General features: G+C 36.7%; 1 protein-coding gene across 5 annotated transcripts in view; it reads right to left on the minus strand.

Annotated features, from left to right (window-relative positions):
- Window positions 1-26,854, minus strand: part of LOC140450169 (myogenesis-regulating glycosidase) — a 194,935-nt gene that overhangs the window by 13,187 nt on the left and 154,894 nt on the right. For all 5 annotated transcript variants that reach the window (XM_072543620.1, XM_072543623.1, XM_072543621.1 and 2 more), the window contains 2 exons: window positions 7,704-7,963; window positions 4,165-4,461 (listed from right to left, as the gene is read on the minus strand). In XM_072543620.1, the coding sequence (XP_072399721.1) occupies window positions 4,165-4,461; window positions 7,704-7,963 (557 nt within the window). The remainder of the gene's footprint in view (window positions 1-4,164; window positions 4,462-7,703; window positions 7,964-26,854) is intronic.

Here is a 26,854-nt window from a genome sequence, read left to right on the forward strand (position 1 = left end):
GGTGACGACGCATCAGAGCTGTACAACACCTTCAATTTGACGAAAATGAAGACAGGACAGTAACTTGCGTAAAAAAGAAGTTTGAAGAGTATTGTTCACCAAAGAAAAATGCCATTTTTGAATTATTTAAGTTTAATAGTATTAGCCAGCAAGAAGGGCAACCATTTGACTCGTTTGTCACAGAACTAGGGAAGGCCATTAAAACAGCAGAGTATAGTCAACAAGACCAGATGATCTGAGATAGAATAGTAATGGGCATACACAACAAAGAAACACAAGAAAAACTGCTCAGAGAATCAGAGTTAACGTTAATGAAAGCAGTTGACATATGTCGAGCGAGAGAAATAAGTAAAGACCAGTATAAAATGTTTCAAAATGAGTCATTAATAAATGCAGTTCAACGAAGAGAACCAAGATGTGATCGTGTGTGTACCAGATGTGGATATAATCATTTAAGAGACAATCGATGTCCTGCTTGGGGTAAAACATGTGCTAAGTGTCAAGGCCATAACCATTTTGCAAAAGTTTGTAGAGAAGACCATAAACCTAGTGGTAGCAATGTAAGAAGGAAACCAGAAATTCCAAGAAAGGCGATGAAAGAGCAGAAGAAAAAACTGCATCAAGTAACAGAAGCTAGTGTAAGTGATGTGCACAGTTCAGGAAGTGAGAGTGAAGATAGTGAGTATCAGTATTTTGTCAGGTTAGTAAACTCTAAATGTAAACACGAGGTTGGACAAGATATGTGGTCAGCTAATATGTATGTTAACTTTAAGCCTGTGTCATTTAAATTAGATACTGGAGCTGAGGTAAGCACATTGCCTTTAACTATTTTCAAAGAAATAGCCCCAAGAGCACATATCCGTAAATCTAATATATCATTAGTATCGTGTGGGGATTCAAAGTTCAAGATTAAAACTTTAGGTAGAGTTACATTAACTTGTGTTATTAAAAATGATAAAAAAGATATATCTTTTGTAGTTGTAGATACAAAAAATCAGGTTCCTTTGCTGGGGCTTAAGGAATGTCTAGAATTAAATTTAGTCAAACGGGTAGATTCATTAGTAAGTTCTAAATTTAAAAATTTAAATGATCTAGTAACAAAATATTCACATGTGTTTGAAGGACTAGGAAAATTTCCAACGAAATACCATATAACCTTGAGAGAAGATACCAAACCTCGAATAAGCACCATAAGACGGGTTCCACATGCTTTACGAAAACGTTTAAAAAATAAACTGCGTAATCTTGAACCGCAAGGAGTCATAACAAAGGTAGATAAACCAACAGAGTGGGTTCACCCACTTGTCATTGTGGAAAAGCCAAATAGTGACTTGCTATGTCTTGATCCAAAATAACTTAATGGGGCCATCAAGAGAGAACATTTTTAAATTCCTTCTGTTGATGAAATTGTAACTACTTGGTAGAGGACAGTTCTTCACTGTTTTAGACATGAAGGATAGTTATTGGCAAGTGGAGCTGGATGATGAAAGTGCAGATTTAATGACTTTCGGCACATCATTTGGTAGGTATCAATTTAATAGACTGGCTTTCGGTATCTGCTCAGCCCCAGAAGTATTCCAGAAAAAGAATTTTAAAATATTTGGAGATCTTGAAGGCGTAGGCTTTTACTTTGATGATTTAATTGTCACTGGTACCTCAGAAGCAGAATATGATAGGAACTTATAAAGGGTTCTTGACTGTGCTACCAAATATAACATAAAGTTCAATAAGTCCAAAGTACAGTTCAAACACAGTAGTGTTAAATACATGGATCAGATATTTTCAAAGGTTGGTGTGAAAACAAGTGATAAATATATCAAAGTAATATTAGACATGCCCACACCAGAGTGCAAACAAGAGGTTGCAAGATTTTTAGGAATGGTAAAATATATAGCCAAGTTCGTACCAAGCCTATCAAAAATATCTGCCCCGTTAAGAAACTTGACAAGATTGGATGTGGAATGGCAGTGGTCAAGTGAGCATCAAGATTCACTGGATCAAGTAAAGCATCTGTTGACTAACTCGCCAATCTTCGCAGTATTTGACCCAAAGAAACCAACAGAAATTGAAACAGATGCATCAAAAGATGGATTGGGGGCATGTTTGTTTCAAGAAGGCAGACCTGTGGCCTTTGCATCAAGGAGCCTTACAAAAACTGAGCAGCAGTATGCTCAAATAGAAAAAAAACTCTAGCTATTTTATTTGCTGTAAGAAGGTTTCACTACTTTATCTATAGGGCTTGTGTAAAAGTCCACAATGATCACAAACCACTGGAATCAATTTTTAAAAAAATTACAGTCAATTTCCCCCAGAATCCTGAGAATGAGATTAAAATTATTAGATTATGATTTAGTGGTGTCGTACAAACCAGGAAAAAGCATGTGCATATCTGACACACTATCAAGGGCATTTCTAAAAAACAACAAAAGATCTGTTGATACGGAGATAAAGTTTGCCGTTCATTCAATTGTCAATGATTAACCGCTATCTGAGAAACGAAAAAATCAGTTTCGACAAGAGACAATCGCAGACCCCCAACTAAAAGTTGTTTTTGACTTTATCATCAGTAGTTGGTCAGAGCAAAAATATAAAATTCCAGAAAATGTCAGACACTTTTCCAAACTAAAGGAGAATCTATTTATAACTAATGACCTCCTTTTTCTGTACAATAAATTAGTTGTTCCTTTTTCATTAAGAAAAGAAGTTCTAGGATTACTTCATGAGAGACATTTAGGCATAAAAAAAAACAAAAGCACTAGCACGCCAAATTTATTATTGGTCGTATGGCGATGGATATTGAATCATATATAAGGGCATGTAAGAGTTGTGAAAAATTTGCTAGAAAAAACCCAAAACAAACTCTTATCATATCCACTACCTAAACGGCCATGGGAGAGGGTTGGGTCCGACATTTTCACATATGCTTAAAAAAGTTACGTAGTTTTATTTGACTCATATTCTAACTAGTTAGATGTATTACCCATTAAAGACAAAAGTGCTGATTCAGTAATAATTGCTGAAATTAAGACAGTTTTTGCATGGTTTGGATCACCTGATTTTCTTGTAACTGACAACGTACCATAATAGTAAAAAAATTAGAAAGTTTAGCAGAAATTGGAACTTTACTTTAATCTTTCGTAGTGCTAATTATCCACGTTCAAATGGATTAGCAGAAAAAGCAGTGTCAATTGCAAAAAACATGTTAAGGAAAACCATAGATGAAAGAAAGCATGCAGACCATCAGTCAGCATTAATAAATAGAAATTATCCATAAAAAGGTATGGGATACTCCCCATCACAACTTCTTAATAGCAGAAGATGTAAAACACAAGTTCCAATTTCAGTTGATTTGTTGCATCCATGTTTGTGTGAAAATGTTGAAATGAAAATGAAAGCTAAAAAAGAATTAAATGAGACAACTTTTAATAAAAATGCAACAATATTAAAGCCAGTAAACAGGGACATACATGTAACAGTCCTTGATCACTGTAATAACACCTGGAAGTCTGCAAAAATCTTGAATCAACATGAATCGCCTAGATCATACATCCTGCAAGATGACAGCGGAAGCATTATCAGAAGAAACAGATCTCACATAAGATCATCAGTAAATAAACATGTTGTAGACTGTGGCGATGATCATCATTTGGGTGGCGATGGTAGTGTATTTTATGAATTGCCAGTCAGTGAGGATATTGAAACACATCAGGAACATCAAACAACAGAAGTTTTAATTCCTGATAATAATCATATACTTGAAACATCAAATCATAATAATACTTACTGTACAAGGTCAGGGGGACAAATTAAAAAACCTTGTAAGCTGAACTTATAAGGAAAAAGAAAAAAGGATGTATGATACCCAGGTAAGTGACAATCATATTATTCATGTTGGTAACAAGATGGCATGACAGGAGGTGACAGCGATAGATTATTAGGTTAGACAAGGTTGTTAGGTTAGGTTACTGGCATGTGAAGTTAATATACTTGTTGCTTATACAATTACTCAATCTAGTATTTGTTTTATTTATTACACCTTTCATCAGGCTTATACATAAACCTACCCCACTTCCCTCTATAATATTTTTTTCGTTGTATATAATATCAATCTCAATTTAGTGGTTCCCCACCAGTGATTAGTAATATTAATTTAGTAATATTTACCTTGAGTTAATGCTTCTTTCATATCAGGCATTTCCCAAACTGGTTCTGTAAGAAAGTAATCAATAATGTTGCTATCTTCTTTTTTTAGACCATCCCAGAGGGTGTGTTCACTCAGAAAAACATGTAATTGAGACATGTTGGCACTGGTACATATACTGTAGTTTAACTGTGCAGTGCTTGTGAATTTATTTACAAAAGCGAAATGATCGTATTGAGCCCTGAGACAAAATTCCTTCTTTGGTGAATCTCGAATTGAGATATATAAAGGTGTTTCGTTATCGATCACTATAGCTGCCCCTGCAAAAATAATCAAATTGAATATTAAAAAAAATTCAAGAAGAAGAAACAGAAAAAAATAATCTCCGTATACAACTAAATCATATCTAGTAGGTATTTTAAATTGTTATCCGTACCTTTGCAAATAAAAATATAAAATATTGAATATAATACCGGGGATACCGAGATGTTTAAATTGTTTTAAATAGGAGGAAGAATGGTAATACCTGTGAAGGTTTGGAAGGTTCTCATAGTGGAAGGCGTTGATGTGCGAGTAGGACATATGAGGAAGAAAGGATGCCCCATGCATGGAGAGAGAGCCAGATGGAATCACTGTATAGACATAAAGGAGACATTCAGAACCAGAAGAACTATATAAAAGTTAATGTCTCACACAATGAAAATTTGGAAGAGAACTGTAGAGGAAAGGTTAAGCATAAGACATCGATAGGAGAAGCACAGGTTGGGCTTATGATAGGAATAAGGACAACGTATGCCTTGTTTGCTTTAAGACCGTCGATAGAGATATACGACGAAAAGATATGTTTTTTACAGATCTTGAGAAGGCATAGGATATAGTACCTAAACAAGAGTTATCGCGATGTATGTTAGATAAATGGGTTCCTGAGAAGTACGTAAGGCTCATGCAGGATATGTATGAGGGAGTGTACACCAAAGGAAACACTTGTAAAGGTTTGGGGAAGGACTGCAGATTTTCTAGTGACGGTTGGTTTGCCTCAAGTCTCTTCACTAAGTCCCTATCTGTTTATTTTGCTATGTAACACAATTTTGTGAGAGCAAAGAAATGTTGTGAGGGTTGGAGAAGGGCTATCGAAGGACGCCCTTCTTTAAACACCTACCTATCTTTTGCAACGTGAAATATTCGTTCAACACTTAGGTAAGTCCAATCTTTGATAACATTTTCGTCATTCAGGATTTTTAGTATATCAACTGGACTTAATGAACTCAAATTCATTAAGACCTGGCGCTTTACCACATTTTGAGTTTTTAATTTCCAGGAATGGTAAAGAACATCGAATTTCTTGGAGAAAAACTAGGATGAGTGGGAAAATTTAAATGTCTTAGGTCCTCCATAACTAAAAATAGGATACTATATCGAGAAATTGCCCACAAGATACAGGCTAGTTAGTTTAAATTGTAGCGAATGAGCAGATAATCTGTGATCAAAAAATTTGCTAAGGGCTGAAAGGAAAGACAAACAAGAGTGTGGTGATGCCTGCATTGGTGTACGGAAGTAGAGTGTAGCCTGTAAATAGAGTTCAGGTAAAGAATATGGAGGTAGCTGAAATGAAAATATTTTAGTGGATGTTAGGTAAGACTTTTTAGAAGGGACAAGATTAAGAACGATGTGATTAGAAAAAGAGCTAGGGTGACTACAGTATCAAAAAATATTCAGGAACAAAGATTGCAATGGTTTGATCACGTTAAACGTAGAAGTAAGAACTATCTGGGACCAAGCATAGAGCTGTTAGAAGTTGAGGGAAAAGGATATAGAAGAAAACCGAGGAAAAAATGAAAGGACTGTGTGGCAGAAGACTTGGGAAATAAGTGAAGGAAACATGATTGACAGAAATAGTGCAACAAAAAAATTGCATTTTTCATTATTAATTAGTGTTCAAGTGTGTTTAAGTTTAATGGATACACTAGAGCAAACCGTCCAAATCATTGAATTAATAGAAAATGGACTTAGCCAGCGAGCTGTTGCTGTACAATTGGATAAAACACGCGCAGAGGTTCGAAGAGTGTGACAACGTTATGAAGAGACTAAATCCTTTCGTAGACAACCTGGAAGCGATAGGTTGGTAGAATGGTAGAAAGCGATTTACAACTGCTCGTTATGATCGCTTTATTGTGTCAAAAGTATTAAAAAATCTTCACCTTAATGCTATTCAAGTGCTACAATAGCTCCGTGAAGTAAGAGGAGTGGTTATTACTGCAGTTCATCATCAAGCACGCCTGCGTTTTGCACGGGATCATCTAAACTGGATGTTGGAACAATAAGGATCTGTTCTGTTCTCAGATAAGACCAGAATACGGCACTGAAGAGCGTAGACTTATGAATGTGACTCCTGCATGACAATTGCTATGGTGGCACGAATCGACGTTGTTTTCATTCGTATGGGTAACCGTCTTTACGAGCAAGGAGGTTTAACGGGTGCTCGATATATCGATGCGATTGTAGCGATGCATGTGGTACCTTACGTTGACTACTTTGGAGATAAATTTATTTTTATACAGGACAATGCAAGGCCGAATACCTCAAGAATCGTGCAAGATTACATTACCGAAGTCAGTTTTCGGGACATGGAATGGCCAGCGTGCAGTCTAGACCTCAATCCCATGGAACATTTATGAGACACACTAAAACAAAGAATTTTAGCTAGACTTCATACCCCAAACTCGATCTCAAAGCTTATTGTCGAATTAGAAGAAGAGTGGCTTCACATCCCACAATAAGCAATACGAACTTCTTTAGATATATGCCTTATCATATGAGACAAGTTATTGATGCAAAAGTAGGTCATGCTCATTATCATTAAAACATTAATTGTTACATTTTTAATTGACAAATACCTATCTTTGTGTTAGCAATAAAAAAATTAATTTGTATGATGTAATAATTTTTCAATGTTAAACATAAGAGGTCAAAATAAATTTTAACAAATGTATACTCATATTAAATTATGTTTCAAATAGTATATCCTTTTTTTTTGATCCGAGTAATAGTTTCTGAAAAAAATATAGTTTAAGTCAAAAGTTTAAAGTGGACCAATTTCTATGCACGCAAGTTTATTTTATTATTAGAATAATATAATATATCTTTGATCGATTCGATCGAGCTTTTCCATCCAAAACTCCTCGGTTAAACGCCATTTAAGAACATTTTAGAACTTACATATTTTTAGTATTTTCTTGAATTAAGTTGTTTTCAAAACCTTATACGTTTTCTTGTGTTTTCTATGATGATATCAATTTGCCTTCAACAAACCTTCTTTCAACAAAAGTTTTGAAATTGCTAAGCGTTTTGACAAGCGATTTATTCGATTCTGTTTTAGATTGACCTTAATTATATTTTACAGACTACTTTGTGTGCATTAATCCTATAAGAGATTGGACACAAACCTCTTTGAGGACTGAGCTTGCATGCAAGAGCGTACATAACGTGATTATCATGTGATAATCTGTCGTGGATTTCAGATGAAATAGTAAATATAAATCTTATAAAAAATACAAAAACTTACCTTTCGAATTAATGAAATATCTCTTTAAAACATTTCCCCATTCGTGTGTTTCTATATTTCCAGTAATAAATGGTTGATAAAAATGGCTACCTTTTTCTAAAGGCCATGCATTTTCTGCTGTTTGTCCACCACCGTACCAGTGTGAGTGTGACATGTCGAAACAATCTGTTGGAGCCATGCTTTCTGATAAAGATATCCATTGCACGTTGTAACACTTTACATCTGAACCAAGATCGAAGAAATTCATATATAGTCTCGCTCTATTGAGAAAGTATGATTATTATCAATAAACTTGTAAAATGTGTGTTTCTTATTTAATTATTGCTAATTTAAAAAGTAATTTATCTTTAAATTAGACAAATTTTCGTTTTTCCCTTGCTACTCTTAATTAATAATATCACTACTAGTAGTTTCCGGAAAATATTTTCTCACTATCCTTACGCCCTGTCTATTCTGCTTTAATAATATTGTGAAAATTTGGTTATGGTATCTCAAATAGTAACTAGCATTGTCCATTATGGATACTAAATCTTTTGAAATAAACTCAAGCAATTATTGAAGAAGGAAAAACAAGAACAATAACTCTATGTATAAAACATTACAACGAGATATACAGAGAGAGATCAGAGAAGCTAAACAGAAAGAACTGGAGAAAAAATGCCAAGAAATCGAAATTCTACAAAGTAAATACAACGACTTCAACGTGTATAATAAAGCAAGAGAAATTACAGGCAAATGTAAAAACAAAGGAGTAAGTAAACTTGTTAATGACAACGGAGAGGTAATCGTGGACAAGAGAGTATTGATAATACCTGAAAAAATTACATACAAAATTTATTTTTTGACGAGAGGGAGAACCAGTCCCCAATAACAACGAAAGAGGACCTCCTATACTAGTGGCAGAAATAAGAGCAGCCATAATATCACTAAAAGGAGGAGAGCTCCAGGACCAGTCGGAGTACAGTCTGAATTTCGTAAACTTCTTGATGATGAATCTTTTAGAATACTATTAGCCCAGTCTGGTTATACAAAAATCATCGATTTCACGGCAAAATGTTTCGCAGATATCTGAAGCTTTTAAGACATAGGTGGGGGTTACTAGATGACGAATAGATAAAAAGATACTTCTATTTTTACCTTGCGTTTTTTTTTAAACAATAATTTATGGTCAGAATTTGATTTTTTATCTATAAGTTTTTTCCCTTATAATTTAAATAAACAATATTTATACCATTTTTTTATATCAAGAATATCTTTATTTTCCCGTTTTTTCAATTAAAATTGATCAATAATTTACTGAGATATTTGCAAAAAAGCAGTTTTTTTGCACTAATTTATAAATTTAATTAATTTTTTATCTAACAAAATAAAATGTTATTAATACATTTCAACATTGAGGAATTACCGTCCTTTAAATTTTTGCGAAATTTCCCCCCGATCGGTCAAATAGTTTAAAAGTTATTCAATTTGTTTATCCCTGGGACTAATTATTTAAACCATTGAACTTGCCCTATGAATGATGCTAGACACATTTAATAAATTTCATAGGATTCTTTAAGACTTATACTATCTCAGAAGTTAAATGAATATTGAGTTTTCATCGAAATTATTTACAAAATAAACGTTTGAAAAAGGGGTATGTTTTTTACTTATAAACAATTATAATAACTTCTATATTTTTCAAGCTACAGACTTGTACGTACAACCATTAGATAGCTGGTAAAAAAACTCACATTTAACAAAAAAAATAAACCTTCTATGAATAATAGGAACGAAGTTAGTGACAATTTTTTTGTTAATTATATCTCCATTGTTTATTAACATTAAGAAGTACAATTTGCACAAATTTTGAATGAAAATCTAAACTTTATATTGAATTTTATAGCTATAAAATTCATCCAATTTTTCGAAACTTAACACCTTTCGAAACGAAGTTACTTTCGAAAGATCGACATAGGAAAGTGGAGTGGAAACTGTTTTAGCTCCTCGCTGCAAAATTTAATATTATGGTTACGGATTTATCATTCAAAAGCTTCAACAGTTCTATAGGAATTTCATCAGGTCCATTTGCTTTTCTATTTTTAGCGTTTCTTATTGCATATTCTACTTCTTCTTTCAATATGTCTGGCCCAGTTGCATTGATTATCTGAGTTAAGTTGTTTCTATCGTCTTCAAATAATCCATTCAGGTATTCTGTCCATCTTTTTATTTTATTCTCTAGATCTACAATAAGATTTCCATCTTTGTCTTTAAGTTTACCTATTTGGCATTTCTTTATGCTTCCTGTTATCTCTTTTACTTTTTTGTGCATATTAAACGCATCGTACTTTTCCTCATAGGTCTTTCCTTCCATTTCTTTACATTGTTCTTTAATCCACTCCTGTTTGGCTTCTTTTATTTTATTTTTTGTGTTTATTTATTTGTCTGGGTAATTCTTCATCTTTCTTCTTTGTTCCATCAAGTCTAGTATATCTTGTGTCATCCACCCCTTATTCTTTGTTGTTGTTTTTGTAAGATGTTTCGTTCCTGCTGTTTGTATAGCTGTATTTATGTACTTTAATTTTTGGTTAACGTTGTTTGTATCGTTAATTTGTTGCTGCACTAAACGGAAGTTTTCATTTATTTCTTCTCCTATTTCTTGTCGTATATTTTTGTTTCTAAGTTTATTTAAATCTAGTGCCTTTCTGTGTGGTCTTCTAATCTTTTTTGGTCTCGCCTCTATCACAGTAACTACCGGGTTATGATCTGAGCCTATATCAGCTCCTGGGTACGTCTTAGTACATTGAACAGAATTATGATACCTCCTTGCTATCATAATGTAGTCTATTTGATTTCTCACTATTTTTTCTTTGGTATGTTGTGGAGATGTCCATGTATATAACCATCGAGGAGGTAATTTGAAAAAGGTATTTGTTATTACGAAGTCTTCACTCTGGCAAAATTGAATCAATCGATCTCCTCTGTCATTTCTGTTTCCAAGCCCATATTTTCCTACTTGTTCTCCTACCTTACCTTGACCCACCTTGGCATTAAGATCGCCCATTAATATGTTAATGTATGGAAAGACTGACTTAATAAGTGAAGACAAACAACCTGCAACAAAAAGGTTCAGACCTGACAGTGAAGTCAAATAAATGAACCAAATTTTAACTTTTAAACCAATGTATGTAAAGAAAATAAAAAAAGTAAAGTTGAATAAACATTGCAAAATTTAATAAGGCAAGTTATAGTTCGACTCGAGCAGCCGAACAGTACGGACGTGAGAGAGAAGCGTGCTTAGGTGGGGGCGACTGACCTATTGTCAACGGAGCTTTTCAGCTCCCGGTGGGTAAGACACCGAGTGTGGCATAGGCACTTGTCCTACATATTAGCGAAAAGCGGATGCGAGGTTGTTACTAGTTAAACCGTCGAGGAGCTGTTTTTATAGGCTCCTCGCGGAGGCTATAATAGCTTCACGTTTGCGAAGAATTCGGGATCACCTCAGTGTGTCGTCAGGGATGACACTGTAAGGCCTTGACATTTGACAAGGTCGGACAGAAACGGCCCCTGCTCCTGAGGTGTGAGAAACAGGAAGAGGATCCCTCACTGTGAATACAGGAAGTGAACTACCGCGAGGTACCTGGGACGGCACCCAGTAAGCCGTACTGACAGCGGTCAGTCGGTGGAAAAAAAAACAGAGTCGTCTAAGTAGAATTTTCTTATATCTTATGAACTATTTGTTCACTGCCTTACGGCAATATGAGTGATATTCCCCCCCCAGAAAGTGTTCTCACGCAGGTGACAACACAAGAAGAAGAAGAGAATGATTTAGCCGAATCATCAAACCCCTCTGTTGACAGCTCGATCGAGCTATATAATAAATTTATTAAATCGACTAATCCCGCGATCGACGACATAGAAATCGTAATATCTGACGATGACTCCTATCTGCCCGAGTCGGAGGAAGAAAAAAGCGAAATCGACACCGATGACGATATCAATACGATGGACGCCATCGACGAAGAGCCGAGCCCAGCTGCAGAATCGCGCGAAGCCCCACCCCCAACTGTAGTAGAGACACAACCCGCCGTAGACAACGTCTCCAAAAATGAAGCTGAGCCCGAAATCGGCAAGAAAATGAAAAGGCTAAGGCCCAAAGAAGACTCTTCGGAAGACGAAGAAGTAAAGAAAAAGGCCAGAGAAATGGCGGAAAGGGAAAAGGCCAATGAGCTTTTAAGGTCGGTCAATGTACTGACGGAACAGATCAAATCCCTTAAAGAAGAAAGCCGTATCCGCGAGGAAAAGGCAAATAAACAAATCCAAGACCTTCTCGCTCAGATGACTGAGCTGAGAAACGAAAACAAAGAAAAGGACAAGGAGATACAAAAACTTGTACAACATATAATGGCATTAACATCAGCCAAGGAGAAAGAAGAGTCAATAAAGGAAATCGACCCGTGGAAAGCCTCCCTCGATAATGACGTTGTAAAGCTAGTAGAACTAGGAATCGGTTCACCTCCCCCCGTAAAGCCATCCAGTAGCAAAGGCAAGCCTAAAGAGCCGGAAAGAATCATAACAACCAAAGAACCTGCAGGTTGGACACAAGTCCAAAACAAAAAAGGAAAAAAGACAGGCACCACTACTGAGAAATCAGACAGTAGTGTGAAAACAAAAATAAGCGTCGCCGAAAAGCAGACGCAGATAATAAATCAGCGGAAAGAAATCGAATTTAACAAGGCTGCGAAAGAGGCTCATGAAAGAAGCCAGAAAAAGAAAACTACCCAAAATAACTTGAGCAAAAATAGCCAAGTTGAAAAAGAAAACGACGTACCAAAAGACTCACCGCAAACAAGCGAGGAGCCTATAGTAAAAGAGCCGAAACCACCGGCGATAATCCTAAAAACTGTAGGAGAACACCAAAAAATCCTGCAGAGAGCAGCCAACCAAGGCATAATATCAGTCAATAAGTTTGCACGTTCAGGCAGATCGATTGTTATTAACACAAAAACCAGAAAAGATTACCTAGGAATGGTACACATCCTAGAAGAACACAGTCCAAAAGTAGAATTCATCGCATATCCCATAGATAGCGATAAACTAAAAAGAGTCATTATAAAAGGGCTATCTGCTACTACTAGCACAGTAGCAATTAAAGACGAACTATACAATAAAGGAATAGAAGCAACAAGGGTGATCAATATGATCTCCAAAAAAGCTGATAAAAAAGTACTGCCACATTTCATCGTCACCCTCAAAGAGGAAGACGTTGCAAAAATTAAAAAAATATCTGATATATGCTACATGCGCATCTATGTGGAGGATGAATTCAAAATCACAAAAGACACCCTACAGTGTTATAACTGTCAAGGGTTCTATCACAGCTCAAAGGCTTGCCATTGCGGATCCAGATGTGTAAAATGCGGAGAAAACCACATCAGTAACGACTGTGAGAAAAGCCGGGAAACCGACCCCAAATGTGCAAACTGTGGTGAAGCGCACACAGCAAATTATAGAGGATGCTCTAAGGCCCCCAAAAAGAAAACACCTGCCCCAACAAGACCGGTAGGAAGACCCATAAACAGCGCTCCAATCAACAAAGGAGTCAGCTACGCACAGGCAGCGAAAAAATCCGCTGAAACCACCTCAGAATCTCCAGCACAACCACAAGAAGTGTCGGTACAGGACGCAGCTACCCTCATCGCAAACTTCCATACAGAGTATAATAACAAAATGATGGAAATGATGTCCATGATGGACAAAGCAACAAAAATGATGACTGCATTTGGAGAAGCCGTCCGAAAATGTTAGCAAACCAAAACGAAGATCTACGCATTGGGTCATGGAATTCCGGCGGAATATTCAAAAAGATCAACCTTCTGGATGAAATAATAAACAGATTAGAGCTCGATATCGTAGCCCTTCAAGAAACCAAACTAGTGGAAAGGAAAAAAACAAAATTTCCAGGCTACGATATCTATAGAACGGATCATAGAGCATTATCAGGAGGAACAGCTATATTAGTCAAAAGGGGACTCGAACACGAGCACATCCCAACACCAGACGGACTGGTGACAATGGAAGCCACAATTATTCGACTTAAGGCCAACAACGAAACACTAAAAATAGTGTCAGCTTACGTTAGACCACATGATCCGATTTTCAACGAAGATTTAAGCCTAATACTGAACTCAGAAGAGCCAACTATAATTATTGGAGACCTAAATGCTAGATCTCCCAATTGGTTTGACAGGACGACCAACCGAAACGGAAGATATCTCTGCAACCATCTCGAGAACAGACCGAACACATATGTCATCGGACCAACAGAACCGACATGTTTCCACGGAGAACTCCCTACGTATCTCGACATTGCAATCCTACACAACGTGGGTCAAAAATACGAGATACACTCTCTAAATGAAGGCGATTCGACACATAACCTAATCGTCCTGACCCTGGGCGCAACAGAATTGAACTATTTGCAGCCCCACAACAGAAAGAAAACAAGTTGGCCAAACTTTAGAAGAATTGTGAGCGAGAACATCGGTAACATCCCAACAATTAATAATATTACAGAACTAGAAGACAGTGTAATAAAACTAGAACAAGCAATAAACAATGCTATCGATGCCAGCTCCAAAACCGAAACAATCACAAGACAAAAAGGAAGATTCAGGGATATAAGTATAGAACTTCAAAACCTAATCAAAGAGAAAAACCGGAAAAGAAGAAGAGCCTACCGCACAAGAATGGTAGAAGACAAAAGGATTGCAAATGAGCTAGACAGGGAAGTGAAAAAACAACTTCAAAATCATAGAAATGAAAGCTGGGACTCCTATATCGATGAGCTAAATCCTAACAAATCCGCCTTCTGGAAGTTATCTAAAATCCTTCGAAAGGACAAGAAACCCATACCTCCCCTACACGGAGTAAACGGGATTGTCCATACGGAAATCGACAAAGCCGAAGTCATGAAGGACGAACTAGAAAGGGCGTGTAGAAACAACGAAGACCCCGACGATGACATAGACTTTGAAGAAGAGGTAGAAAGAACAGCGAGAAGACTTAGAAGGAAAAAGGGCAGAATAGGTATTACACATACATCTCCCGAAGAAATAAAGGAACTTATAAAAATGACAAATGCCAAAAAAGCCCCAGGACCCGACAACATCACAAATAGGGCGCTGAAAAATCTACCAACAAAAGCTATTGTTTATATCACTAACATAATAAACAACATGCTAAAACTACGATATTTCCCAGATAGGTGGAAAGAGGCACACGTAATAATGATTGCAAAACCTGGTAAAAACGGCACATTTCCGCAAAATTACAGACCTATCAGCTTATTATCATCTATAAGCAAGATAGCGGAAAGAGTTATACTAAAAAGACTCAATGAAGAATCACAAATGCTAGGAACCATACCAGAGGCTCAATTCGGGTTCAGAAGCGAACACTCCTGTGAATTACAGGTACTACGACTTACAGAATTCATCACCAAAGGATTTAATGAAAAAATGTACACAGCTACAGCTTTTCTGGACGTCAGCAAAGCCTTCGACAGAGTATGGCACCATGGACTCATCTATAAAATGAATGAATTTGGTTACAGTGAGGCGATGACATGCCTCCTTGCGTCATATCTTGCCAACAGAAGGTTCAGAGTTCGAATAGGGGCAACCCTATCCGAAGTCGGGACCCTGGAGGCGGGTGTGCCTCAGGGAGCGGTGCTGTCGCCGTACCTGTACACCATCTATACGGCCGACACGCCAAAAGAGCCAGGCTCTCTGTTGAGTCTTTACGCTGACGACACAGCAATAGCTGTTAGCTGGAGAAACCCGGATCATGCAGCTAATCATCTGCAAAGAGCACTAAACAGATTCCAAAGATGGTGCATAAAATGGAAAATAGCCCTAAATCCAGATAAAACACAGGCTGTAATGTTTAGTCACAGAAGAAGTGTACCAAATCGCGAAATTACAATCGAAAACACCCCAGTAGACTGGACCAACCAGGCTAAATACCTAGGGGTACATCTAGATAAGAAGCTAACGTTCACTGAGCACATCAATCAGCAAATACGCAAAGCCAAAGCGTTGAAAAGTCAGCTCTCAACACTTATTGGAAGGAAAAGTAAACTACGATTTAAAACCAAAATCAGGGTTGCGAATAGTATTATCCTGCCAGTCCTAACATATGCATCCGCAGCGTGGGGACACACCTGTAAAACAAACAGGAAAAAGATACAGACTACTCAAAATCAAATAGTCAGAGATGCCCTTAAGATACCAAGGTACGTACCCTTGAGATATGTATATAGAGACTCAGGACAAACAAGAATCCTACGCACGCTAGACGAGAGAGCATATGAAATTTTTAACGGACTAAGAAACCACCCCAGCAGAATGTTAAGAGAGCTGACTAACTACAATGAAAACACAAGGACGGTACACAGAAGACCAAAACAACAGATAGCTCGATATAGGGAGAACCCGAACGAATAAATAAAGAATGAGATGGTTGCAAGAAGAACGAACAAAGAAATGCAGTCAATCAGAAAACACACCAAAAAAAACTCTGGCGAGAGGGTACGCTTTTCTTTTTTAGGTTTTTAGGTAATTATAAGTCCAATATACACCGGGGTGTGTGAGAGCATTATACACTTGGGAATGCACACCCCAATACACGCACACAAATAGGATTAAGGAAAAAAAGGAAAGAATTGTTGCCCAGGCATTTTATAGTCCCGACGCCACAAGGAAGTCCACAAAAAAAAAACAAAAAAAAAAAAAAAAAAACAAAAAAAAAACAAAAAAAAAAAAAAAAGTGTTTTCTGATTAAATAACGTAAATTCATATTGATACATTCATACTTTTCATTAAACCGTTTAACGTAAATTTACCTTATATAGCAAATATAGAAGGGGCCCGCCAGGCCTTCTATATACCGCTCCGCGGACTAGGCCCTTAAGGCAGATCGAAATGAAAGATCTACTCGCGAAATCCGAGCACTGAGGTCATGTGCGGCATGCATGGGCTTGGTGGCCGGACCCCTCTCGGGTGCTCAGCCGGCGAGGAGAACAAAATTTATTTTGCCAAATCGGCGGCTGAGTGACCGAGCACACACTCTTTTCCGGACATAGAGTCATCAGCTCAGGCTGATGGCTCTATGGTCGGAACACACGCTCTTTTTTCTTTTTTTAGGGACTCAAGTCCCGACGTAAAGCTAGAGTAAAATCAATTGAGTCAGTAAAGTAAATAGGGAGAAAAGCCTAGATGTGGCTACCCCTACAGTTAGGTGGCATAACCACATTCACTAAAAACCGAGGATGTCCTATTACCCAGGGCATCTTAAGTAAATGTCAGATCATAAGCCTCCTCACGTAAGTCACACGATGAGGAGGGGTGGTGGAAAAGCCTGGGGGTCAGATAGGTACCACTTCGACTAGCGAGGTGTGACCGGTTTGATCTTCGGACATGTGGATCCCATTCTTACATTGGTATACACATGTTCCTAGGGGCAGGGTTGATCACTGCGTGTGTGTGTGTGTGTAAGGCAAGTTATGAAAAAATCGACTTATTTTATCAAAGCAGTAAGGCAGATTAGATTAATATTGTATATCATATTTGTAAGAAAAATAAAATAAAAATCAATATTGTTAATTATAAAAATACAAACAATTATAATTAATATAAGGAATATAATATTATAATGTGTAAAAAATTACCTGAAATTTAATTTATAAAATATATAAGTATTATTACATCATTGATATAAAATGAAAAAACATATATTGATTTTCCGGGATTTTCCGAGATTTATGGGGGGTGAAAATTATGTCATCATTATTAATACTGCGACAGACTATTCGAGCAGATTAAAAAAAAGTAAGTATTTAGGGTGAATTTCAAATGGACTCAATTTTTCCCATATTTTCCGGCCAGTGAAAACTATGTAGTTATTCAATTTTGACTAGCTACCCCAGAATAAATAAAAGAGGCTTGCAGCTGCAAAAGAAGCCGAGATAATGTAAATTTTTCCTACGTGTTGCAATTTGAAGTTCCGATGCTGAAAAAAAAACGGAGCTGAAACAGATATCCTCTCCACTTTCCTATGTCGATCTTTCGAAAGTACCGTCGTTTCGAAAAATTAGATAAATTTTATAGCTAGAAGTTTCAATATAAAGTTTAGATTTTCATTCAAAATTTGTGCAAATTTTACTTCTTAATGTTTATAAACAATGGAGATATGATTTTTTTAAAAATAGTCACTAACTTCGTTCCTATTGGTCATAGAAGGTTTTTTATTTTTTAATGTGAGCTTTTTTACCAGCTATCCAATGGTTGTACGTACAAGTCTGTAGCTTGAAAAATATAGAAGTTATTACAATTGTTTATAAGTAAAAAACATACCCCTTTTTCAAACGTTTATTTTGTAAATAATTTCGATGAAAACTCAATATGCATTTAACTTCTGAGATAGTATAAGTCGAAATTTGCTGATAGTGTCTAGCATCATGCTTAGGGCAAGCTCAATAGTTTAAATAATTAGCCTCAGGGATAAACAAATTAAATAACTTATAAAATATTTGACTGATCGGGGGAAAATTTCGCACAAATCTAAAAGATGGTAATTCCTTGATGTTTAAATGTATTAATACCATTTTATTTTGTTAATAAACAAATTAATAAAATTTATAAATTAGTGCAAAAAACTGCTTTTTTGCAAATATCTCTGTAAATAATTTATAAATTTTAATTAAAAAAACGGGAAAATAAAGATATTCTTGACATAAAAAAATGACATAAATATTGTTTATTTAAAATATAAGGGAAAAAATTTATAGACAAAAAATCAAATTGTGACCATAAATTATTGCTTAAAAAAAAACGCAAGGTTAAACTAGGAGTATCTTTTCATCTATTCATTATCTAGTATCCCCCACCTATGTCTTAAAAGCTTCAGATATCTACGAAACATTTTTCCACCTTTTTTTTTAACCAGACTGGGCTATATGTAAAATCTTCAATAATATCTACGACACAGGCAATATTCCAAAAGATTGGCTAGTTTCAGAATTTATTACGTTACTAAAGTAACAGGGAGCGAAAAAGTGCGGAGAATATAGGCTAATAAGTCTAATGAGCCATACACTAAAACTTTTTCTTAAAATTATACATCGCAGAATATACAAGCTATGTGAAGAGAGAATACAAGACACACATTTTGGATTCATGAAAGGTGTAGGTACGAGAGATGCACTGTTAAGTCTACAGGTATTATTCCAAAGATGCAGAGATATGACTTGCGATATCTACACCTGCTTTGTGAATTACCAAAAAGCATTTGACACAGTTCAACACCGAAAAATGATGGATGTTCTAAAAAAGACCAAAGAGATGATAAAGACCGGCGTATAATACAAAATATATACTGGAATTAATCAGCCACAATAAGAACAAACCTTGGAGATAAACCGACGAAAGCAATCCTCCAAGGCAAAGTATTCGGACAACGAGGAATTGGGAGAAGAATTATATCATGGTTAAAAAACCTGAGGAAATGGTTCTCCATAACAACAACTAATCTATTTAAAGCATCAGTTAATAAAATAATTATAGACAGAATGATCGCCAATAATATAAAAAATTTAGCAACCTTTCACAAAAAATGCATAATTTTTTATCTACTTAATTATAAGTCGTTGATAGCTATTGGTTATAACCTTAGTTCTAGTAGATACATTCAGACAAAAAATTATATATGTAGTACAATACAAACTTTTTTTATCTTGTATCCTGTTTATACCTCTCATAAGTTCTCTCATAAAGTCCCATAAAAATACCCCGTCTTAATTTAACTTTTTCTGCAGTGTTAATTATTTCGTATTTCTCTATGAGTGTAGATTTCTTGCCCATTTTTCGCCAAATTACTCTTCGACACATATAAAAGATCCAGAAGATTAAAAATTCCAAAATCCAACTTTATATGTATATATATATATATATATATATATATATATATATATATATATATATATATATATATATATATATATATGAAAATTACTGAGTTCTCGGGAAGAACCGCGTTGAGAATTTAAAACTCGACGTTTCGGCACCCATTTTGGAGCCATTATCAAGAGTGATACGGTTCGATTCGAGTTCGGGGTCTCAATCTGCCTACTCCCCTCACTCGTGACGTACCAGTATCGTGTTCTATATTGCAAGAACTGTCTCTCGGCACTGAGGTCTCAATCTGCCTACTCCTCAGTGTCGAGTGACACTGAGTCATATATATATATATATATATATATATATATATATATATATATATATATATATATATATATATATATATATATATATGAGGGTGTTAAAGCCAAAGTGGTATACCTTCTAACTTGTAACAATTAAACTAATGAATGAATAGTTGTTTTTATTAACAGACATTGTGGTGCAAGTCAGACATACACCACTATTCCTGCAACTGTTTGTGAGAAGTGTGGTATACTTGTAAATCAACCACAGCTACATTGTATTTTGTTAAAGATGGATCCTCAATCTGATGAAGATACAAATAGCGAACCAAGTATATTTCAAAATTCAGGATCTAGTAATGATTATGAACCTTCACAATCTGAAATTTCTGACTCTTCAGGTAAGGTTAAACTTTTTGCGTACAGTTTAATACATATTTTTTACTGTATTCTTCTTATTATGTTGTCATTATTATCCAGATTTAGCCATACGGCTCACACTCCCTCTAAAGGGAAAATTCACTCATCCAAGATACCTACGGTATCAAAAGCATTGAGCTCTGGTGGGACTTTTTCCATGTTATCGAGCCCTAGGTGACTTGGTATGCTGGAGTATCTCCCAAAAATTTTCGTACACATCTGGACGTTGAGAGTAGTACAGCTTTCTGCATGGCCTTATAGTGATGTTCATTTAGACCCAGCTGTTTTATGTTCTCTAGAAGGTTTTTGGGAATAACACCAGTAGTAGATAGAATAATAGGTACTGTCTGGGTACTTTCCATTCTCCATTGTCTCCTGATTTGTATTTCTAGATCTCTGTACTTAGCGATCTTTTCGTTGTATTTAACACGTAAATTATTGGTGTTGGGTATTGCCACATCAATAAGTGTTGTTTGCCTAGTAAGTTTATTAACTAGTATGAGATCCGGTCTATTATGCGCCACTGGTTGGTCTGTAAGCACAGTGCGGTCCCAGTATAGCTTGTAGTTGTCATTTTCAAGCATTCTGTCATAGACGTATTGATAATAAGTAAGATGGTCGGTTTGGAGAAGTCCCAGTTTGTCAGCTAGTTCTTGGTGGATAATCTTTCCTACTGAGTCATGACGTTCTTTATAATCAGTACCGACAAATGCCTGACAGCCACCGGTAAGATGTTGGATGGTTTCTTGGGCTTGGCATCCATATCGGCATTTGTCATTTTGGACTTAAGGATCTTTAACAATATATTTTAGGTAATTTTTAGTTGGCATAACCTGATCCTGAATGGCAAGAAGGAATCCCTCAGTCTCGGGAAACATTTTTCCTGATGTCAGCCAATAGTTCGACGCTGTATTGTCGACATATTCTTGGCTGAACTCATTGAGATGTCGCCCATGCAGAGGTTTACTCATCCAGGTGAGGATTTTTTCTTGCTGAGTCAGGTGGTTTATGCGCATTTCTTGTTTTCTCAGTTTAAGCGGCGTTGTATCATCTACTGCGCAAATTGCTCGATGTGAAGTAGATGTATCAGCCTGTACCTGAAAATAAGTTCTTAAATTAACAATTTGTTTATACAATTGCTCGCCTATATCGATAAGTCCTCTTCCCTCTTTATACCGCGGTAATGCTGTTCTCTCTACTGCACTGCGTGGATGATTCTTTGCGCCTTTGTGAGAAGTGTTCTTACTTTCCGCTGAAGACCCTCTATATCCGTTTTTGACCACTTTATTATACCAAACGAGTAGCTCAGCGCGGAACAGGCGTACGTATTTAATGCCTTAAACATATTTTTACTATTAAGATATGACCGATTTAGTTGTCTTATTCTTCGTACAAACTCGGTAGTTAGTTCGGTTTTCATTAGTTTATGGTCAATTTTTCACGCCTGCTGTACTCCGAGATATTTGTACATATCATTTTCATCCATTGCCTCGATGTTTTGGCCATCTTGCATATCGAAACCTCCAGGCTGAACCATTCCTCTGACTATATTTAGTATACGGCACTTGTCTAGTCCAAAATGCATACTAATATCATTTGAGAAAGTTTCTACAGTTTTTAGCATCTGATCTAAGTGGTTTCGAGTGGAAGCCATTAATTTTAAATCATCCATATACAACCGATGATTAAGCTTCGCCACAACAGTGTTGTTATTTTTGATGCTAAATCCTGAGTCAGTGGAGTTCAGCAGCTGATACAGTGGATTCATCGCTAGACAGAACCAAAGTGGACTCAACGAGTCTCCCTGGAAAAGGCCCCGGTTAAAAGGGATATCTTCAGTTTCGATATTGGTTTCACCAGGTATTTGAAGGTGAATTTTAGTCTTCCACTCTGCCATTATATGCTTCAAAAAAGTCACGAGATTATCATCGACTTTATATATTCTTAATATATCTACCAGCCATTCAATGCAGCACTGAGTCAAAGGCTTTCTCATAGTCAATAAAGGCAGTAAAAAGGTTTTTTTTTGGTGTATGCTTGGTTAGAAATGACTGAGTCGATAATAAGTTGTTCTTCGCAACCCATGGAACCCTTAGCGCATTCTTTCTGTTGAGGTTCTATGATATTATTTAGAGCGCAGTGTTGGTAGATACGCTGGGCTACACAGGATGTGACCAGTTTATACAGAGTTGGAAGACACGTAATTGGTTGGTACTTGGCTGGATCTTGGGTATTATTTTGATCCTTCGGTATTAAATAAGTTGTTACCTGTGTTAGGAATGATGGTATTTCCTGTGAATTAGAAATAATATTATTAATCAATACTGTTAAAAGCTCATGAACACTTCAAAACTTCTTTAGCCAGAAGTTTTGAACTCCGTCTGGTCCAGGAGATTTCCAGTTATGAAGCTCTTTGATAATGTTCGAGACTTCTTCAGTGGTGAAATGTTCATAAGGAATATTCCTGTAGTGTTGACAGTTGTTCGTCGTATCTTCAATCCATCCAGCATTGTTGTTATGAGTAGCTGGCGTCGAAAGTTGGTTTTCCCAAAACTCAAGAATTTTTTCTTGGCTTGGGTAGGATTTATTTACATTTTTTACGGTGGAATTAAGTTTCCTATAGCCTTAATGCCTTCTCTGCATTCTTAAAAAGTGTATTACAAAAGTGTTATTATTATTATTATCTCAGATTTAGCCATACGGCTTACACTGCCTCTAAGGGGAAAATTCACTCATCCCAGATACCTACGGTATTAAAAGGATTGAGCTCTGGTGGGACTCTTTCCGTGTTATCGATTCCTAGGTGACTTGGTACGTTGGTCTATCTCCCAAAAATTTCCGCACGCATCTGGACGTCGAAAGTAGCACAGCTTTCTGCATAATCTTATATAGATGTTCATTTAGACCCAGCTTTTTTATGTTTTCTAGGAGGTTCTTCGGGATGACTCCAGTGGTAGAAAGAATAATAGGTATCGTCTGGGTACTTTCCATTCTCCATTGTCTCCTTATTTATATTTCCAGATTTCTGTACTTAGCGATCTTTTCGTTGTACTTAACACGCAGATTATTGTTGTTAGGTATCGCCGCATCGATTAGTGTTGTTTGTCTTGTTAGTTTATTAACTAGCACGAGATCTGGTCTATTATGTGCTACAGTTTGGTCTGTGAGCACAGTGCGATCCCAGTATAGCTTGTAGTTGTCATTCTCAAGCATACTCTCAGGAACGTATTGATAATATGGCAGATGGTTTGTTTGTAGTTAAAAGCTATCTCTTGATGGAGAATCTTCCCTACTGAGTCATACCGTTCCTTATATTCAGTTGCAGCAAATGCCTGGCAGCCCCCGGTAAGATGTTGGATAGTTTCTTGGGCTTGACATCCATATCGGCATTTGTCGTTTTGGACTTGAGGGTCTTTGACGATATATTTCAGGTAATTTTTGGTGGGTATAACCTGATCCTGAATGGCGAGTAATGAACCTTCTGTTTCAGGGAACATCTTTCCTGATGTCAGCCAATATTTCGACGCTATATTGTCGACATAGTCTTGACTGACTTCATTCGTATGTCGCAAGTGCAGAGGTTAACCCATCCAGATGCGCATTTTTTCGTTCTTAGTAAGATGGTTTAAGCGCATTTCTTGTTCCCTCAGTTTGATCGGTGTTGTGTCATCTACTGCATAAATCGCGCGATGAAGAGTAGATGTCTCCGCCTGCATCTGAAAATAAGTTCGTAAATTAGTAATCTGTTTTTCTAATTGCTCGCTTATATCAATAAGTCCTCGTCCTCCTAAATACTAAAATAGTATTTTTGTGCCTTTGTGAGGTGTGCTCGTACTTTTCGCTGAAGAGTTTTTATATCCGTTTTAGTCCACTTAATAATGATCCCAAATAAGTAGCTAAGTGCGGAAAATGCGTAGGTGTTTAATGCCTTAAACAAATTTTTACTATTAAGATGTGAGCGGAGTAGCTGTTTTACTCTTCGTATGGACTCTGATTTTAATTTGATTTTCATTTGTTTATGGTCAATTTTCCGCGCTTGCTTTACTCCTAGATATTTATACATGTCATTTTCACCCATAGCCTCGATGTTTTGACCATTTTGCATATCGAATCCTCCGGGCTGCACCTTTCCCTTGACTATATTTAGTACACGACATTTGTCTAACCCAAAGTGCATACTGATATCATTTGAAAAAGTTTCTACAGTTTTTAGCATTTGATCTAGGTGATTTCGAGTGGAAGCCATTAGTTTCAAATCATCCATACACAACAGATGATTAAGCTTCGCCACTACAGTATTGTTGTTTTTAATGCTAAAACCTGAATTAGTGGAGTTCAATAGCTGGGATAGTGGGTTCATCGCTAGACAGAACCACAATGGACTTAGCGAGTCTCCTTGGATTAGGCCGCGGTTAATTGAGATATTTTCCGTTTCGATATTGTTTTCACCAGGTATTTGGAGGTGAATTTTAGTCTTCCAATCTGTCATTATATGTCTTAAAAAGGTAACTATATTATCATCGACTTTATAAAATATATTCTTAATATATCTACCAGCCATTCATGCAGCACTGAGTCAAAGGCTTTCTCATAGTCAAGGTCAGGTTTCTTTTTTTGGTGTGTCTGGTTAGAAATGACTGAGTCGATAATAAGTTGTTCTTTGCAACCCATGGAACCCTTAGCGCATCCTTTCTGTTGAGGTTCTATGATATTATTTAGAGCGCAGTGTTGGTAGATACGCTGGGCTACACAGTATGTGACCAGTTTATACAGAGTTGGAAGACACGTAATTGGTCGGTACTTGGCTGGATCTTGGGTATTATTTTGATCCTTCGGTATTAAATAAGTTGTTCCCTGTGTTAGGTATGATGGTATTTCCTGCGGATTAGAAATAACACGATTAATTAGTGTTGACAAGCACTCATGAGCACTCCAGAACTTCTTAAGCCAGAAGTTTTGAACTCCGTCTGGTCCAGGAGATTTCCAGTTAAAAAGCTCTTTGATGATATTAGAGACTTTTTCTGTGGTGAAGGGTTCGTAGATAGTTCTACGGTAGTGTTGACAGCTGTGCGTCGTATCTTCTATCCATCAGGCATTGGTGTTAAGAGCAGCTGGTGTGGAAAGTTGATTTCCCCAAAACTCCTGAATTTCTTCTTGGCTTGGGTATGATTTATTGGCACTTTCGGAATTGAGTTTCTGATAGAACGCCTTCTCGGCATGCTCAAAAAGCGCATTGTCACATTTCCGGCTGTTACTAACTTTGTACCTTCTTAGTCGTCCTGAATAAACGGAGAGTTTTTGTTTTAATGTATCCAGGCACTGTTGGGCTGTGTTGTTTTCTGGATCATACTGTGAGTGTCTTGCAGTGCTTAGCATTATTTGATCAGCTTTTTTAATGACTTTTCTACTTGTTGTTCCTCGTATATATTCTGTCATTTGACCAATGTCCCTACGCAACAATTGAATCTAGTTTAGAAGCCGTTTCTCCCAGGGTGCAACTCTGTTATCTGTCCTACCGGCATTGGTACCCCGTCGTGTTCTGATCTTAATTCCCATTACACTAGCTGTTGCTGTCGCTGCACAGTAAATAAGCATGTGCAAATATTCCAGCGTATGGGCTTGTACGACTATTATTATTATTAATATCATTATTATTATTGAATCACACAATACCAAGCTTTTAAAAATTCAATAACAGTAGGCATACGCAAGTAATTTTACTTAATAAACTATGAAAATAACGATACAATATAATATTTAAATAAGCCTAACCTAAAAATGTATTTGCATAACAATCTAATAACCTTGTTTGGTTACAGAAGGAGAAGATGTTAAAACACAAAATGAATTTCCAAAACGCAGTAAAAGGAGGCAAAAACATGAGAGTAAAAAGCAAGAAAGGAAGAGAAAAAGAAATTCTGGCATGGCATATGGGGGTTCAAAGGAGTAGTGAGGCGCAATATAAGATGTTGCTTCCAGATAACATCTCTAGCCTCTCCTACTCAATTCCTATCCTCACCTCCAAGAAGTGTGATCTTGATCACACGGGTGAACCCCGGTAAACCTGAGCAACCCTATTGGAGATTGGGTAACCAACCCCAATGGAAGGTAGGGTCAGGGCGGACGAGGAAGGGAGAAAGCATAGCTTGTTCAGAAGCTATAGCCAGCAGCCCTGGCACTGGACTCGGGTGCAACAGGCCGATAACCTGTTCACCTTAAACTCAGCTATCACGAATGCTACGAACAATGAACTAACCGGACGGACCAACGGACAACGACCAAAGCTACGGAATAAGGACTTAATGATGGATTTGCGACTGGGAACCTGGAATGTCCAAACCATGCTGCAGGCAGGCAAAATGCAAAGTATTGCACAGGAACTATTGAAGTACGAAGTAGACATAGCAGCTCTCCAAGAAATCAGATTTAAAGGGCATGGTTGCATAAATAAAAAAGAATACAGTATGTACTACTGTGGAGCAGAAAGACA

Source organism: Diabrotica undecimpunctata, chromosome 9 (genome assembly GCF_040954645.1).
Source record: "Diabrotica undecimpunctata isolate CICGRU chromosome 9, icDiaUnde3, whole genome shotgun sequence".
Lineage (NCBI taxonomy): Eukaryota > Metazoa > Arthropoda > Insecta > Coleoptera > Chrysomelidae > Diabrotica > Diabrotica undecimpunctata.